Source organism: Sander vitreus, chromosome 10 (assembly GCF_031162955.1).
Source record: "Sander vitreus isolate 19-12246 chromosome 10, sanVit1, whole genome shotgun sequence".
Taxonomy (NCBI): Eukaryota; Metazoa; Chordata; class Actinopteri; order Perciformes; family Percidae; genus Sander; species Sander vitreus.
Window position 1 is genome coordinate 22,006,858 of NC_135864.1, and position 15,506 is coordinate 22,022,363.

Sequence of the window (15,506 nt, forward strand, 5' to 3'; positions counted from 1 at the left end):
TAAAGGGCCAAAATGTATCTGGATGGAAGGCCAAGGGCCAAAAATAAATGTTGATTACTGTAATTCTTCATAGATAAAACTTACGTATGTAAGTAAATAGGGAAGTTTAACAGCACTGTGCTTTACATTGCCGTAAAACTCAGATTAAGTACTTTTTAGCTGCATAAAATGTGGGTGTCGTAGTCATCACGGTTAGGAATTTACAGCACTTTCAAAATAAGAGGAGAATAAGCATAAGCATGTCAGTTGCCACGGCGGGCAAAAAATAAAAGGAGCACGGGCCCCAAATTGGGCGGTCTTGCTTTTGAGAGACGACTGGAGCAGTAACAAAATGTGTCACACCCACCAAGTACGAGCACAATCACACAACCAAAGCCTGTCTACGGAAAGCCGTTCCACTCCCTATTCAGCCCCATTGTACCGAATTTGGTTGCACTTCCACCAGAGTTCCACTGGTGGTGATCGCGGTCCAGTGCTTAATGAATGGGACTCTATGGAGCTACACGGCTAAATTTGTCTCTTTCGCCTGATTGTCGTTGAGAAATCTCAGATTTGATTGTAGTTTTTGCAAGTTCAACATGGATTATAGGTCGAAAGTTGAATGAACGAGTACTTGTGTCCTTTCGATTTCTTACAGGTTGAGTCGTTGTTGCCCATAACACGCTAGCATTCTGCTAATGAATGCTGATTGGTCAGTGAAGGACAGATTACGACCAGAGATCCCGCTTTACGGCATCCGAAGCGGAACCAGAATGTCAGAGTGAAGATTTCGGCGTGGTCTTAAAAACATTAGCAAACCTCTTTCTAGCACGTGTATTAACAGGGAGAGGCTAACCTGTCAGCCGTGTTGTCGACGCCTCGAGAGAACAAAGGAAGCGACTCAGAGCTTGCCCTAAAGCAGTATCTCTGGCCGTATATGTGTATGACGTCAAAGACATTTTAAAAGGCTTTCTAGAACAAAAAAGCCACTTTAAAAAAATCTAACACCCAGCAGTGTGTATTTTCTTAGCCTCCCCTTTCAAATGCAACATTCAAATTACTAGACAAAAAATGATATCCTGAGAAAAGTGGATTTTGAGGGGTATAGCTCCATAGAGTCCCATTCATTCTGCACTGGCCTGTGAGCGCCCCCTATATGGAACTCTGGTGGAACTGCAACCAGTTCAGAAGCCGAAGTATCGAGAGAGTGGAACTTCTTACCTTATTAGAAATTCTTTAACACAACAGGTCACACACAGTGTATGTCTGACCTCCTCTACAAGTTTGCTGTTGGTCTTCTCTATAGAGTCCATCTTAGCCTGAAGGTCAGTCACGGTGCCACTTAGGTGACGATTTAACTCCTCAATGTAGTGCTTCTGATCCAATATGGCCGTCATCTTGGCATCACTAAGAGAGAAAGAATACAACTGTGCATTTGGTCTGCTTGGAATTCATCATCATCATCATCATCATGCCAGGGGTAGAGTTCAAACTAAAATAAGAACATATATCAGTTCAAAACATGATAAAAAAAAAAAAAGCAGGGGATGTGAGATGCTCAGTCTATCTGAAAGCAGACACTCACTCTTTCGGAGTCTCACTGTTGGCAGGGTCTTTCAGATAAAGGGAAAAGTCGATGACTCCCACCTGGATAGGAAAGAAAAACTGATCACTGTGTATCCTAAAGGATTTGTTTCTCGAAGAGAACATGAAGTGCGACAGCTGCGATGTGTAGGCCTACAAAACCTGTCGGCACTCACCTGAGAATCAAGATCCTCCCCTTTAATACAGAGGTTAGCGTCAATTACGTTGAGGCCCACCAGCAGTCCGCCAATCACTGCCCCCTCCTCCTCCATCATCAATGCTCCAGAGTCATAAAACTCACTAAGAGACAGTCATGGAGGGCATCGAAGGAGGGGTATGGAGAGAAAAAGAATACATTGGAAGTGTAGAAAATTAACTGTTAACTGACACGTAAATATGTCAATATTCTACTATACAATACTGGCTATATTAAGCCTACATAACTAATCCTGGTTACTAACCTCAGGAGGTCTTTGCGGTCCAGTAAAGCTTTCATATAGTCAGCTACTGTCTTCTGCATGAGCGCTAAATGCAGCCATGCCCTTGCTCTCCCCAAGCCGGTCCTGAAAAAGAGAATAAACGTACAATTTAACAACCAAAAGAGTTTATAGTATGTCTTACATTGTAGGTGTGTTGGAAAATTGTTTGCAATAGCATACTTAATGCCGGGCAGGTCTCTGGCACTTGTGGCAATGTTAACAGACTCTGGACACAACTTCTCAATCAGTTCCAAAGGTCCCCATATGGACTTGTTGTGACCAATGAAGGATTTCTTGGCTGAAAAAAATAAATAAATGAAAAGTCATTGTTGCTTGTTTTGTCATTGACATGGATTTGAATCTAAATAAAAACTAATTCGGTTCAAAAAGGTCAGCCTCGTGGACTGTCTCACCTTTCAGCCCATGTTTGAGGCAATGCTCCAGGACGACAAAGAACTGCTGCAGGGGAGGGTAGTCCGAGTCCAGCGTCCGGCCCAGACTCAAGGAGGACTGAATTAATACTTTGATGCTCAGCTTCATCATGCTGAGGAGGTTGGATCTTTCTATTGCCATGGGGTCTTTGGGGGAGAGAACTGTAAAGAATAAAAGGCACAGAAAAAGCACTGAACTTTTTTATGAGCTCAGTCTTGGAGGAGATGGCATGCAAGATTGTGTCCTTAATATGCAGAATAAACAATGTAGTGTCATGCAGCGTGATCTCGTGCACGGTCACTATTTTGCTCTTGAATTAATGTGTGTCCAGACAGTTGACAATTAGCTTCCAATAGGAAGTACTTAGACGGACTTTATGGCTGCAATGTTTTACAACTTAACTAGCGTTAGGTCAGATTGAGAGTCAAAGGTTTATAATAGTCCCACCCTGACGTTACCTGGAAGCTTTTTTGAAGTGTTGTTGAGATCATTTTCGGACTCCCTCTCCGTCGGGGAGCTCGCAGCGGATCCTTGTGAGGGATTTCTCGGGGCAGCAGCGTAGCTCACCCCGCTGCTAATAGTTTCCGTGGCCTTCCGAGCCAGAGACAGAATAGGAGCCGACCAGCTGCTCTCTGCCGCCGCCGGAGCTGGCTTCTCTGTCCGCTCCTGCCCGTCGCTGCCGCCGGACTCGCAGTCGGGCGCGGTTTCCAAAACTTCGGGCTCATCTAGCTGTTGTTTTGCTTCGCCATCCTCAACAGCTGTGTTTACCTCCCCTGCCTCGTCGGCCATGTTTGTCCCCCCCTCTCCCCGAGAATTCACGTGACCACACCAAAGCCAACGGAACACGCACGCTGTGGGAAACCTTATTCTTTTTCTTTGGAGTTATTGGCGGTTAGGAAGTCAGTTTACAGGTGCACTACCACTACCTACTGGACTGGAGCGTGTGGCGCAGAAGACAAGGAAAAATCCTCTCCTGCTAATCTAATCTTGAGGCCTTGACCCACTCGAGCGAGCACTAAAGGCCTGAAGACATTAAGACACGTCACTGTAGGAAAAGTACAGTGTAAATAATACAAGTAGCCTACTATATATATATAACAAAGTGTTGGTCAATATAACTCTCCACCCATCTCTCCATCCAGGTATCAGCTCAGTTTCTCTTGTTGGCCTCAGTGTGAAGTGCAGACTGTTGATCACATTCATTGTGGTCAGTGCTGCAGTGTACCAAAATCTGAACTAGAAAAAAAAGACTAGGATACAAAAAGTAGATTCACGTACTTTATGTTTTATATTGTTTTATGTGATGTGTGATGTTATATATTAAAGAACATCAGTATATTGTGTATTATATATAATTTAATAGCAGTATTTCAGTGATGCTTCATACTAGTTTGATCTGTCTAAATAGTCTGATTATTTGATCTGAATAATGTGGTCATGCTTATCTTACTCCAAACTTTCCAAATCGGACACTAGCAACATTTCGTTAAGACTTTATTATGAAAACAAAGTTCTCTAAATAATGCGTAGCCTAATTATTCTTAATCTCAGGGCTTCCTCTTGACAAGATAATTCGATATAATGGGCAAACCGATTAGTGACTTCTGGCCCCTCCTTTTACAACTCCAAACAAGTCCCATTGCAGTCTTCTCCAGTAAATTTAGAGCAGGTGTGGTGTATAGTTCCCATTTCCACCACGTGGTGGCGCAGACAAGCTGTGCGTTATTTTTGCCTTTTGAACCTCTAACAAGGTGCATTTATTATTTATAGGCCTAAATAAATTCACCATTCCCCTTTAGACCTTGCAGTTGTTATTATTTTTTTCGTATTATTGGTAGTGTTAGCCCACCATTTTTCAACATCACTGTAATTATTGTATTTGTGTGAGGGCAACTTTGCACTCTTACACTTATGTGTGTCTAGACACTGGGCACATCTGGATTCAACAACACTGAGTCCCTAGAGCCATATGGTAGACTGCAATTGTGAGTAAATGGATAAAAAAAGTGATTCAAATAATGATTAATTAAAAGTCAAATAGTAAAATATAAACACAAATAAAAAGGCGCACAATTTGGGAACTATTTGCATATTTATTATAGGTCTATTTGTTTTGATAGTCTGTCTGTCTGTCTGTCTGTCTATCTATCTATCTATCTATCTATCTATCTATCTATCTATCTATCTATCTATCTATCTATCCAACAAATACAAAGGGAAACTAGAAATACTTGCAAAACTCTTTCAAAAAAATCAGAATCATAATTAGAGTAAATAGGGCAACATACACTGTGGCTGATAGAAACGAGAGTCAGTGCTTTAAAAGACAAAAGCACTTCAGTTAGGCCTAGGTTAAAGCTTTAAGATGGGAATAACACATATTAACCTATATCATTGCTAAAATAACTATAGAATGAATTGTCATCAACTTCCACGGAAACACTACAGGGTGTAGTCTACATTACTGTAATAGTAGGCCAAATCACATCTAGCATACTTAAATAGTAATAGTCTACCTTATAGTAATGCCTACCATTGTGACCATCAGAGTCATTTTCATTTGAATGTAAAGTGTCCCTAGCCTACATACTGCAGTAGGCTATTCCACACCAAAGTGATGAATGATAATGATTAATGAATGCAGTGGTAATATATTCGTAATAACACTTTGTACAGTGTATGTCTGTCTCCTATGTTCAAACAGTAGTGGGCTACCTTATGCACTGAGCAGCATGTGTAGGCGTGGTGAGAAGAGGCCATAAATACCGCGGAGCCTCTGTCCGGACGCTCTTTCACTCCGCTCCTCTCACTGGAACATCAGGGACGCACCAATGCTCTGAAGTAACGCGAAAAGGTTACAAACACACCGAGAAAAAACAAAAAACAAAAAAAAAAAAAAGCGAAAAGGAAGGAATATTTAGAACCGAAAACAACTGGAAGGAATACAACTTGTAGATGATCATATTTCCCACCCGAAAAATCACTGGACGTTTTGACATCATGAGGATTTTCAGTGCTGTGCTCTTACTCGTTCACGCCTTGGGTGAGTTTTAATGTGCGCTCATGTAAGATAACAATTTCTTCCTCTGTTGAGTGACATGATTATGTTTGACGTTAGTTTTCTGTGTCTATCTGTGCGACACCGTCTCTTCTTGACCAGCCTATCGGCGTAAACCTCTCCAGCATGGCCGGACCGGGCTGTAACATGTCTTGTAAACTTCATAACCTTTAAGGCAACGGTTTTCATGATGCCAGGCTATTCGGGAGCTAATGGGGTCATCTCTCTATTTTAGAGCATGCTTTATGTAACTAGATACATTTATTTTTAACTCATATTCTTGCCTGACATTAGCTAACTGTCTGTCCATGCATTTCGTGTGTGTGTATGAGACACAGAGAGTATATGCCAACTTCTATTTGCCCTCCCCACTACATTTACCTTTCAAGCCCAACAAATCTAAACTGCCCCTCTAAGGGAGGGCCTGCCTTTCTAGTTAAAGCCCAACTTTTGGCCAGCTTCCACTCTGCCTAAGTGCTCCTGAGCAAGGCAGTGAATACCTACAAACCCTCAAGGACCATGCTCTGCATCTGAGCGTGTGCATTTCTCAACAGGGATCAGCATGATTGCACTGAAAGCCAAACATTCTGCTTGGAGCTTCCCTATACATGCAGAACTTGTTTCAACTTGCCCTCAGAGGTCCTCCCACCTTGGCACACTAACCTGTGTGCACTGATCGTCCCTCAGAGGAAGAGTTTCGGAGGTGTTTTGGGGTCTATTCTATGAAAAACTGTATCAAACCAAACTTACATGCAGTTTTAACATGTCAAACACTCTTATTCTCTCCTCCAGTGGTGTCCAGACCGGCCAGTGGTGCTGCAGTTGACAGGTATGAGAGCGACAGGCAGCGGCACACAACTGTTATCAACTTGGACACGACCAAAGACAGGAGCGTGGAGGAGGAGAGCAGAAGCGTGAGTGCTACAACAGTGGAGAATGGTCAGGATGGCGAGGAGTACGGAGATTATTATTATGAAGACGAGTACGAAGGCGGCATGTCGGGAGACTATGGGGAACTGCCACGAAGTAAGGGAGTTTGTCATTTTCATAAAGGTTCTCACCGCTGTTTCACTTGCTAGAGAGAATAAAATGTAATCGTTTTGTTGTTCTGTTTTTGGTTCAGTTGCCATGGTAAGCAAACCCAAAGACCCGTCTGCCATCCTGGAGACTGAAAGCACTGAAGGAAAGAGAAGGAGAGCAAAGGGAAGAAAGAGGGGGAAAGGCAAGGGGCTGAAGAGGGATCCTTGCCTGAAGAAGTATAAAGATTTCTGCATTCACGGCACCTGCCAGTACCTGAGGGGCCTCCATGCCCCATCCTGTGTGTAAGTATCAGCTCTGCATCTATCCGCACACCACCTCCACCGCTCGGGATCCACCAAATTATTAACCTCTCAACCCATTCCCTCTCTGTCCGGTCTGCAGGTGCCATCCGAGTTACTCTGGGGAGAGGTGTCAGTTTTTCACATTGCCCTTGGAGAAGCCTCAGGAAGGCTACAACCGCACCACAGCTCTGGCCGTGGTGGCGGTGGTGCTGTCGTCCGTCTGCCTCACCATCATAGCCCTTTTATTGTTGCTTAGGTAAGCGAAACACACACGAGATTCACTCACAAACACACACTGCACACACACGAAGGGCTTTTCTAGAGAGTTAGCCGATACTTGTCATAGATAGACACAGAAAATAGTCTGAACAAGCTCCTTTTTTTCTTTTGTTTATTACAGGTTTCACAAGCGGGGAGCGTATGATGTAGAGAATGAAGAGAAGGTCAAATTAGGGTTAGCGTCCAACCACTGAAGAGACAAAGAGAGGTGAGTAGTGAGGAACATGGTTACAAACAAACACGCTGACAAACGTCTTAATTTTTGTTGAAATGAAACAAATGAAACAAGGTTTTGCTCATTTGCCTATCCCTCTTTTCTTCGTCTTAGGCAAAGATGTGGAAATTCTACCTCAAAATAGAAAAAGAGAAGTGAAGCGCGAATGGAGGTCCTAGAGGGAAACGATCGTACATGAAGAAGGGAACAGAGGTTGTCGTCTGCCTCGACCCTCTGCCAAATGTTCAGATGTAAAAATGGGCAGGTGAATATATTCCTGAAGGCCTCAGAAGAAAGCGGGCTCACCTGAAACTGGAATACTAACGGCCCAGAGGATGGACTGGAGATGTGACGAGCACGAGGAGGGAACGAGAAGAAGAAGAAGAAGAAGAAGAAGAAGAAGAAGGAGAAGGAGAAGAAGGAACATGTCTAGACTCTGTGCTGCTTCTTGACTGTGTGAAAAGAGGTCGTTTCAGACTGAACTGAACAAGTTTTTTAACAAAAGCATTTTGTATTTTCCTGCACAAGTCCATCTTTTTTTGTTTTTTTTTGTGTACAGTAAACGGTATATTTATAATTTTAATTTATTTATTTAAGCTAACTGTATTTATAGAGACTTTAACCACCTTCAGCCATTTTTAAAATAATGATGTTACAGTTGTTTTTATATTTCTTATTGGAACGATATTTATTTATGAAACAGAAAAGCAAACGATGCAGAAGCTCCTTGAGACATTCAGCATTTCATGGAAAGAGATATGATGCATAACTATCTGATTTCTGGCTTTAAGTTTGGCACTCAGTAGATGATCAATAGCACTGTGATTAAAAAAATTGATCGTTGAATAGACAGGATCGGGGTTTTCTTTTTTTTAAATTCAGGTTAGTTTCATTGAGAGCAATGCTTTTCAGAAACGCCCTACTCACACTCACACAGTTACACTCATTCACACCTGAAGGCTGCAACCAGTTGGATCTGTCAGCCAATCAGCAGCTCCTCTGTAGAAGTTGAGGGTTCATGGCCGTGCTCAAAGGCACACCAGTGGTAGTAATGGGGCAGGGGCTGCTCTTCCAGCTCCGGCTTAGTGTTCTGTCTCAATGTTATAAGATCAGATCAATGCCTGTCATTAACGATGCGTTGCACTTGCTATGTATTGAGTAAAGGTAACATAAAAACTTAGCAACTGCAATGTAAAGAAACCTTTAAAAGGGAGTCAAATATCAAATGCACTGTAGCAAGAATTTGGTATGAATATGTTGTCTTACCATCATTAGAAGAGAAACTCTGTCAGATCTATGTTAAGCTGTCAAGCAAAAACAAAATGTGAATTCAAGTGTTCCACCCTTTCAAATCCTGTCCTGCAGTTTTGAAGTGATTTTTATTTATGTGATTTTTTTTTTTTTTTTTCCAGAGCAAATTAAAAAAAGACTTATCAGATTTTTTTGACTCGTGTAGTTTTTACTTCATTTAGCATTAATAGGAGTTTCAGATGTTGTACTGGCAGATCAGTTAGTAATTAAGTAAAGGTCAAGTTTTATTTTTACTCTTTGGTTCACTTCCTGAGTCGGACCACGCATTAATGATAACACCAGAGCGTTCTTTTGGACATTCAGGAGCTGTAATTATAGTAAACATAATATTTAGATTTCCCCTGTCTCTGACTTTTTAACCAAAGCACCTGTATCCTGGCCATTAGTGCTATTATGTTCAGTGCTCAAAAGGCAAATATTTTTAGTCAGTGCTGTGTGGATGAGTCAGAAAGCCCTTTACTATGTTTTTAAATCTGGTTATATGGGTAGGCCGGGCAAAGTGGATATCAATGTTTAATCACAATTTTCTTTCCCCAATTATACTCTTAAACAAATGATTGCCATTGGAATGAATATGTTTCCCAGAGGCCTTTCTCTTTGGACCAAATTGTAAAAGAAGACATTATCAGTTTCACGTGTTGACAACAGCATCATCAGTCTCACTGACAGATCAATCATAACGAGTGCGGTCAGGACTCACTTACCGCTGTGTGTACGTACTGAGCCACGGGGAACAGATGTGCGGCATACAGGCAGCAGAACACCTGTTCAGCCACAACACATGATGCCACAACGCCGCACACAATTACTCACACAGCCAACAGAAGTCATGTTCAAAGACACACCACCAAGTATAACATCTGAGACCTACAACCAGCCCTGAATGCTACAGAGTTCAGAGAGACCAGCAGGATGCAACAATGCAGTCATGTATGCCGCACACAGGTTTAATTGGGGTAAGAAAAGACCCAGCTGGACTCAAAGGCAGGCTAAGACCCAGCCAAACGTTAGTCACCCCTTGAAGTCACCTCCTACGCGGATGTTGTTACACCGACACTGCGTGTGTGGGTCTGTGTGGGTTGCAGGGGTTAATGGAACCATTACAAGCAAAAATCCACAGCAAAACAGCAGTGTTTACATGTTTGCTATGGTATCGTTTTCAACCCTGTTTGTGGCTTAGATTCCCATACTTTCTATATATAGTAAATAAACAAGATACTGTCAGACTCATATGTTCACACTGGGGAATGGTAGTTGAAGACAGATGTTCAGCTGAACCATAAGGGTGTGGTACCTGATGTAGGACTTAGCACTCCTCATATTTTGAGCAACTAAAAAAACAGCAGTTTAGCGTTTAACTTTCTCATACATAAGCGCTCAGTTTGCATTTTTAGTAGATGAACTCACTGCTTGGCAGATATGTTCAATTCAATTCAAAATACTTTATTTGTCTACCAATGTGAGGCAAGCAATTCTTTCCCATTGATAAAAACAATATTATAGTGGAGGCCTGTATCGTAGATATTAACATATTGCCGCTGTCCAATGAAATGTATGTATCTCCAAATTTGAGGATTTTTTTTCTTATTTTTTTTCCTTAGGTAAACTGAAAGATTGAGATCCCTTTATGGTTTGAGAAAAATCGCATTCTTCTTTAAAGAGTTGCATCACACTCCTATAACATTGTATGACTCACAATGGACAGGTTAAAAAAAGTAGTAGTTTTTGAGAGAAGAATAATGTTCAGAAACCCTTTGGCTGATCTGAAAAATAATGGTTGTCACAAAGCTGAAAACAGACCTGTTTTTATTAACTAAAAATTTTTTTTTGGAGATATGTTTTTTTAGCGGATAGTAACAATATGCTGACGACAATGGTTTCTCAATTAAACGTGGCTAAGTTTCCATTCTGTATTTGTCACTGGATTTCATACGTGGTACCTATGTATATGAGTGTATTTGCAAAAGCACACACATGTGTATGTGTTTTTGTATGTGTGACGGGGGCTAGTCATTTACAGTAGTGGAGCCACCTAATCCCGGCCTCTCAATGTCAAGTAGCAGAGCACACAGAAATAGTGCCGTGCAGTCATGCTCACATAGCTGCTATTCCCGGGCCTGATGGCCACCAAAGAGCCGGAATGCTGAGAGAGAAGGGAGTTTGCTGCGTTCTGTTTCTCAGTGGACTGGTGGACCACAGCCAGGAAATAATGTCCAGCATGGTTGCCCATCATCATCAGGCATCAGCGCTGCACCACTCCTGAATTTTCCTTGTAGGGTCACAGTAACGGCTCCGCTGTCGCTCGTCCTCGCCTTCTGAGTGTTCTTGAATGTTCCTAGAGAGACTCCAAAGAGGATATTTCCACAGCTCAGGAGGCATTTCCTTGCAGGTTGGCCAAAACTCACTGGAAGTGGCACATCTCATTGTGTGCCACATTCTGTGGGAATTGCCGGTGTACCAAGATTGCTATTGTGTGCGATTCCTTTTTGGCAGCAGTTGTTAACATCAAGGTGTGCTCGCCTCAACTCTTTTTACTGTAGGTGCATTGTCTGAAATATAAAAGACTTTTATTTTTTCAACTCATTTTGTGATACACATTATAATTAGTAACAATAAACAGTTTTAAATTAGAGTGATAATGTTTTAAAGATATAACCTTTGGGAAATTAAGTGTACATTATGTATGTTGGAGATTGTTTGCCTCATGCCAACCACCAATGTAAAGCCGTTACAGTTGAATCAGCTGCTTTTGCTGATGATCTGTATCAGTGCAGCTTATGGGTGGAACTGATAATGTTGCATAGTTGCAGCCGCCTAATATTTCTCTCTAAAGCTTTTATGAAAAGATCCATTAGCAAAGTAAACCACTCTGTTGTCCTCATACATTGCCAAATACACTTGAGTAATCAGATGCTACAGTGGTTGTATTGGATTGAATCAGTATGAGGAGGGTGAGTTTGTTGTGAAAGGTGCTTCCTGCCCTGCTGAGGGCCAACAATGGGTAGTTTCCACACTGATATGGAAGTGCGCACGGCAACAGTTGGAAATATAATTATTTTCTGACCGGATCTATATCATCAACAGGAACACATTATTACCTGAAATTAATGAGTGTGTGTATGATTGTCAGAATCTGCTTTAGATGTTAAAGTACACAATTTGTTATTCTGGCAAAATCAAATGTGTTTGCATGATGCTGATGTAAAATCAAAATGAAGGGCCGACACGGCCTCAATGTGCCACTCAGGCCTGATTGATGAAGTGATAACAGCAACATATTTATTGCCGCATGACAAAAAGAGGCTGCAATGCCATCAGTGTGTTGTACAGTACAGTCTGTGTTGTCCCATTTACACGGTGAGAACAGCCGAAGAGGAGGAGGGCAACGAGGATGACAGGAATGAAGAGAAGGAGTGAGAGATAAGGTCGACGTGGCAACATGAGAGGGGGAGCGAGAGACGAAGAGAGGATAGAGAATGGGTCAAGGTGAGAACTTCTACTTAAGAGGGTGCAGACTTGTCTTCGCCTGCATGTGGGTAAAAAGATTAAGGAGTTAGAGGAGAGTTGTCACTCTGTCACTGCCCATTATAGCTCTCACTCTTCCTATTCCGGTCCTTTGCTTGATTTACCCTTCAGTTCCTGTGAACTATACCTTCTGTATTTTCTTTATTCCTGTCCTCATTACACCCCTATTCCCTCCTACATTTCCTCATCCTTTTCCTGTCTCCTTTTTCTTCTTCTTCCTTCTACCCCTAAAACTGACACGTGCTCAGAGGCAGTCTCGCTGTTAGTGCAAAGGAAGCCACATAGATCCCTGCAGCCTGCAAATGGAAAAAAAATATTAAGTAATGAAACTTAATTTTTCATTTATTTAGAAGATATTTACTTACTGACCAACACCCCTCATTTGTTAGATTAAAAACGGCTCATTCTTGAGTCATGCTCACTCTCTCCACTACTTCATCAGGCTCAGCTCTTAACCTCAAACATTTTTTTTAACCATTGCACCAAAAGCTACAAGGAAAAAATATTGACTACTGATAAAATGACCACTGACTCAGAGGGCTGCCAGGAACACCTTAATGTATCTTATCAGTCAGCCTTTATATCTATACCCTGATTGCTTGGACGCACCATTAATATAATAGTTTGACATTTTGGAAAATACACTTATTCGCCTTTTTGCCAAGAGACATAAGAGAGAACTTATCATGTCTGGGCCTTAACAATGGAGCTAGAGCCGGGAGTGAATTATCTTAGCTTAGCATAAAGACTGTAAGCAGGGGGAGATAGTTAGCCTAACTCACTCAAAAGTAAAGAAAATCAGCTTAAGCACCTCTAAAGGTGCTGACACACCAAGCCGATAATCGGCCGTTGGACAGTCTGGCGAGGTCAGTGTCTGTTCGGTGTGTCCCGTGACGTTGTCTGTCCGAGGGCCTGTCGGCAGACGCGTAACTATCGGTAAGCAGGGTAAGCGGTGCTTCCGGGCCCGGACCAATCAGGGGACCGTGTGACTGGAAGATATTGATTGACAGCCGTGGCCCCCTATCGCATTTGGCCACTGACCAAGCGAGAGTGAGAACGGGCCAATTCATTTCCTTGTTTCAGAGACCGTTCTCTTCACGTGTGTGACTCGAACATCTCATATTTACAACAAAACGTACAAAGAAAGACCGTGCAGAACATTTCAGACCGTCCTGCCAACCTGTAAACATTTTAACATCAATGTACGCGGTAACGTTTTTTCACTCTAAAGTCACTAAAAGCTGCTGCTGTTTACATCCTGTCTGATCTCTGCAGCGGGCGGGGCTGCTGAGTTCCCCCCGCGACTGACACACACACACACACACACACACACACACACACACAAAATCACACACGGTGGATGCAGGAAAAACCGGAGATGAGACGTACAGGATGACCTAAATTCATGATTCATTCAATAAATTATAACTTTTTGTCTTAAATCCACCAGCCATTTTCATATTATACCAACATTTGCAGCATCCTGAGCCTTTTTGCTAAAGTTCCTAGGAAATCTCAGCCCAGAGTAATTAATTAATAGTAATAATTATTATTCTCCCCAAAACAAGTTTCCTTGTACAAGAACTATACAAAAAACTTTTTTTGCAACTTTCACTGTCTTCTGCAACTTCATTGCAACAAACATACAAAAGACATCGCAACTTTTATTGTAAAATCAGGCATTTGGCCGCAACAATCAAAAAAAAAGTCCACGAAATCCTGGAGGGACCGCCCTTGTGTGTTTTTGTGTTGTGTTATGGTGCGCATTCACCAGTGTTTTTGTTGTTATTGTTGTGGTGCGCGTAGGCTACTCCTGATTTTGTCAGTCATCTCATTTCTTATATGCTGTGTCTCTATGATCCTATCCTGTCCTATTGATGGTAGCCTACTCGTGGACATTGCGCCATCATCACGTGCTGAAGTCGGGGGGCCCGCCTTGATAATCCTACTTAGGGGCCCGGTGTTGGCTCGTTACGCCACTGCCCGTCGGCCTTAATTTTGGCCGATTTGACATGTATAATCGGCGGGCCGGGCACCTCCGGCAGTCGGACACAAATGACCCATCTGATTGGTAGAGTGCTAACCTGGAAACGGGGAGTGCAATGAGCGTGACTAGATTCTCCCAAAATCTGACAAATCTTTTAAACTGACCTTTGTTGATCTGAAATGAAGACAGATTCAACAACTGCATGGCCTATTTCTCGCTTAAAAGGTTTTCAGAAACACGTTTCGGTGAACTATTTTAGTACAACATGAGACTGTTTTCTGAACAAGCCGCCATGACAGTTGGTCTTTGAATTTCCGGAGAAACCAGACCCGACAATACAGATTAGCGCCGCCTGCTGTTATGGAGACGTATTATGTCTCGTTGCTTTGGTGTGTTCCGAAGCACTTTTTTAACCAACTCGGGGAGATTGATCAGTCCAAATGCCTTTTCTGCCAAGGGTTGGCCGTCTGGTCAGTGTGTCTGCAGCTTTAAGCTCACTTGTCAGTCATGGTTACTTTGACGTTACTTTGGTTAGTGGTGGTGGTAACAGGGTTTTAATAATACGGGTCACACAATTCCTTTCAAAATGACACATGAAAAAAACATGTTTCATGTTGTCTATGCAGTGGTTCCTAAAGTGGATTCTGGGGACCCTCAACGGTCCTTGAGGGAGTCCCAGGAGGGTCCCCAGCAAAAAGGGGAATAATTACTTTCACTATAATTCCATCCATAAGTAACACAAGTTTAGGAACCGCTAGTCTACTGAACCACATCTGGTTTGTGCATGCATTAGTCACTGTAATCTGCTGCTGTGTGGGTAAGCAATTTGAATCCAGACGACTGTAATGTATTTGCATTTAAGAATGTAAATTCACTGAATGTGAGCCATATCGCAAATGCTTTTTTAGATAATTAAAACCTTAAGGATTATAACTTAAAGGGGAGATTTGATTGAAAAAGGTTGAGGTTACAATTTGCTTAGGAACCCAGGTCTGCCCCTGCTCAACACTGCTGCTTTCTATGTTAGTAGTGCAGCGCTGCTCAGTGCTGTCCCTCTCCACTTGCTCCTGATGCCAGCAGGAGTTGGGCGGGGATACCAGCAGATTCCCCTCTGCTGATGTCACCCTGCTGGACAGACACTTGTTATGTATCATGGTCACACTATTAAATTCTCACTGAGGTCTATTTAGGCCCCAAGGAGGCTGATGGTGGCATCGCATTACATACTGGGTAAGAGGAGAAGAGAGAGTTAGAGCCATGAGAGAGAGACTGGGGTTGGGTTAAGAGGGGACGAGGTTAAGAGGCAGGAAGAGAAAGGAAGGAAGAGAAGAAAAGA

General features: G+C 42.4%; 2 protein-coding genes across 4 annotated transcripts in view; one reads left to right on the top strand and one right to left on the bottom strand.

The window, feature by feature from the left end:
- rufy1 (RUN and FYVE domain containing 1) overlaps window positions 1-3,304 on the bottom strand; it is an 8,033-nt gene extending 4,729 nt beyond the window's left edge. Inside the window, exons 1-7 of one of the 2 annotated variants that reach the window (XM_078260928.1) lie at window positions 2,933-3,296; window positions 2,456-2,635; window positions 2,223-2,340; window positions 2,025-2,126; window positions 1,740-1,863; window positions 1,565-1,626; window positions 1,251-1,386 (exon numbers count right to left, since the gene is read on the bottom strand). In XM_078260928.1, coding sequence (XP_078117054.1) covers window positions 1,251-1,386; window positions 1,565-1,626; window positions 1,740-1,863; window positions 2,025-2,126; window positions 2,223-2,340; window positions 2,456-2,635; window positions 2,933-3,263 — 1,053 coding nt within the window. In that variant the 5' untranslated portion in view covers window positions 3,264-3,296. Of the gene's footprint in view, window positions 1-1,250; window positions 1,387-1,564; window positions 1,627-1,739; window positions 1,864-2,024; window positions 2,341-2,455; window positions 2,636-2,932 lie in introns of both variants that reach the window. The other variant, XM_078260927.1, reaches the window with a different exon arrangement.
- Window positions 3,305-5,247: 1,943 nt separating this feature from the next.
- On the top strand, window positions 5,248-8,785 carry hbegfa (heparin-binding EGF-like growth factor a). Of its 2 annotated transcripts, XM_078260930.1 has the most exons (6): window positions 5,249-5,517; window positions 6,325-6,558; window positions 6,656-6,854; window positions 6,955-7,110; window positions 7,255-7,341; window positions 7,462-8,785. In XM_078260930.1, exons 1-5 carry the CDS (start codon window positions 5,430-5,432, stop codon window positions 7,325-7,327), a joined length of 750 nt encoding a protein of 249 aa, XP_078117056.1. In that variant the 5' UTR covers window positions 5,249-5,429; the 3' UTR covers window positions 7,328-7,341; window positions 7,462-8,785. The 2 variants fall into 2 exon arrangements, with proteins under 2 accessions (XP_078117057.1, XP_078117056.1); XM_078260931.1 differs by lacking the exon at window positions 7,255-7,341 and having other exon boundaries at window positions 5,248-5,517.
- Window positions 8,786-15,506: the final 6,721 nt, after the last annotated feature.

What these genes read in the sequence shown, in the direction of transcription:
- hbegfa (XM_078260930.1), top strand. Translation starts at nt 5,430, where the DNA reads ATGATCATATTTCCCACCCGAAAAATCACTGGACGTTTTGACATCATG. An exon ending in CTCCATGCCCCATCCTGTGT is followed by an intron (nt 6,855 to 6,954) that starts GTAAGTATCAGC and finishes TCCGGTCTGCAG; the next exon opens with GTGCCATCCGAGTTACTCTG. An exon ending in GCCCTTTTATTGTTGCTTAG is followed by an intron (nt 7,111 to 7,254) that starts GTAAGCGAAACA and finishes TGTTTATTACAG; the next exon opens with GTTTCACAAGCGGGGAGCGT.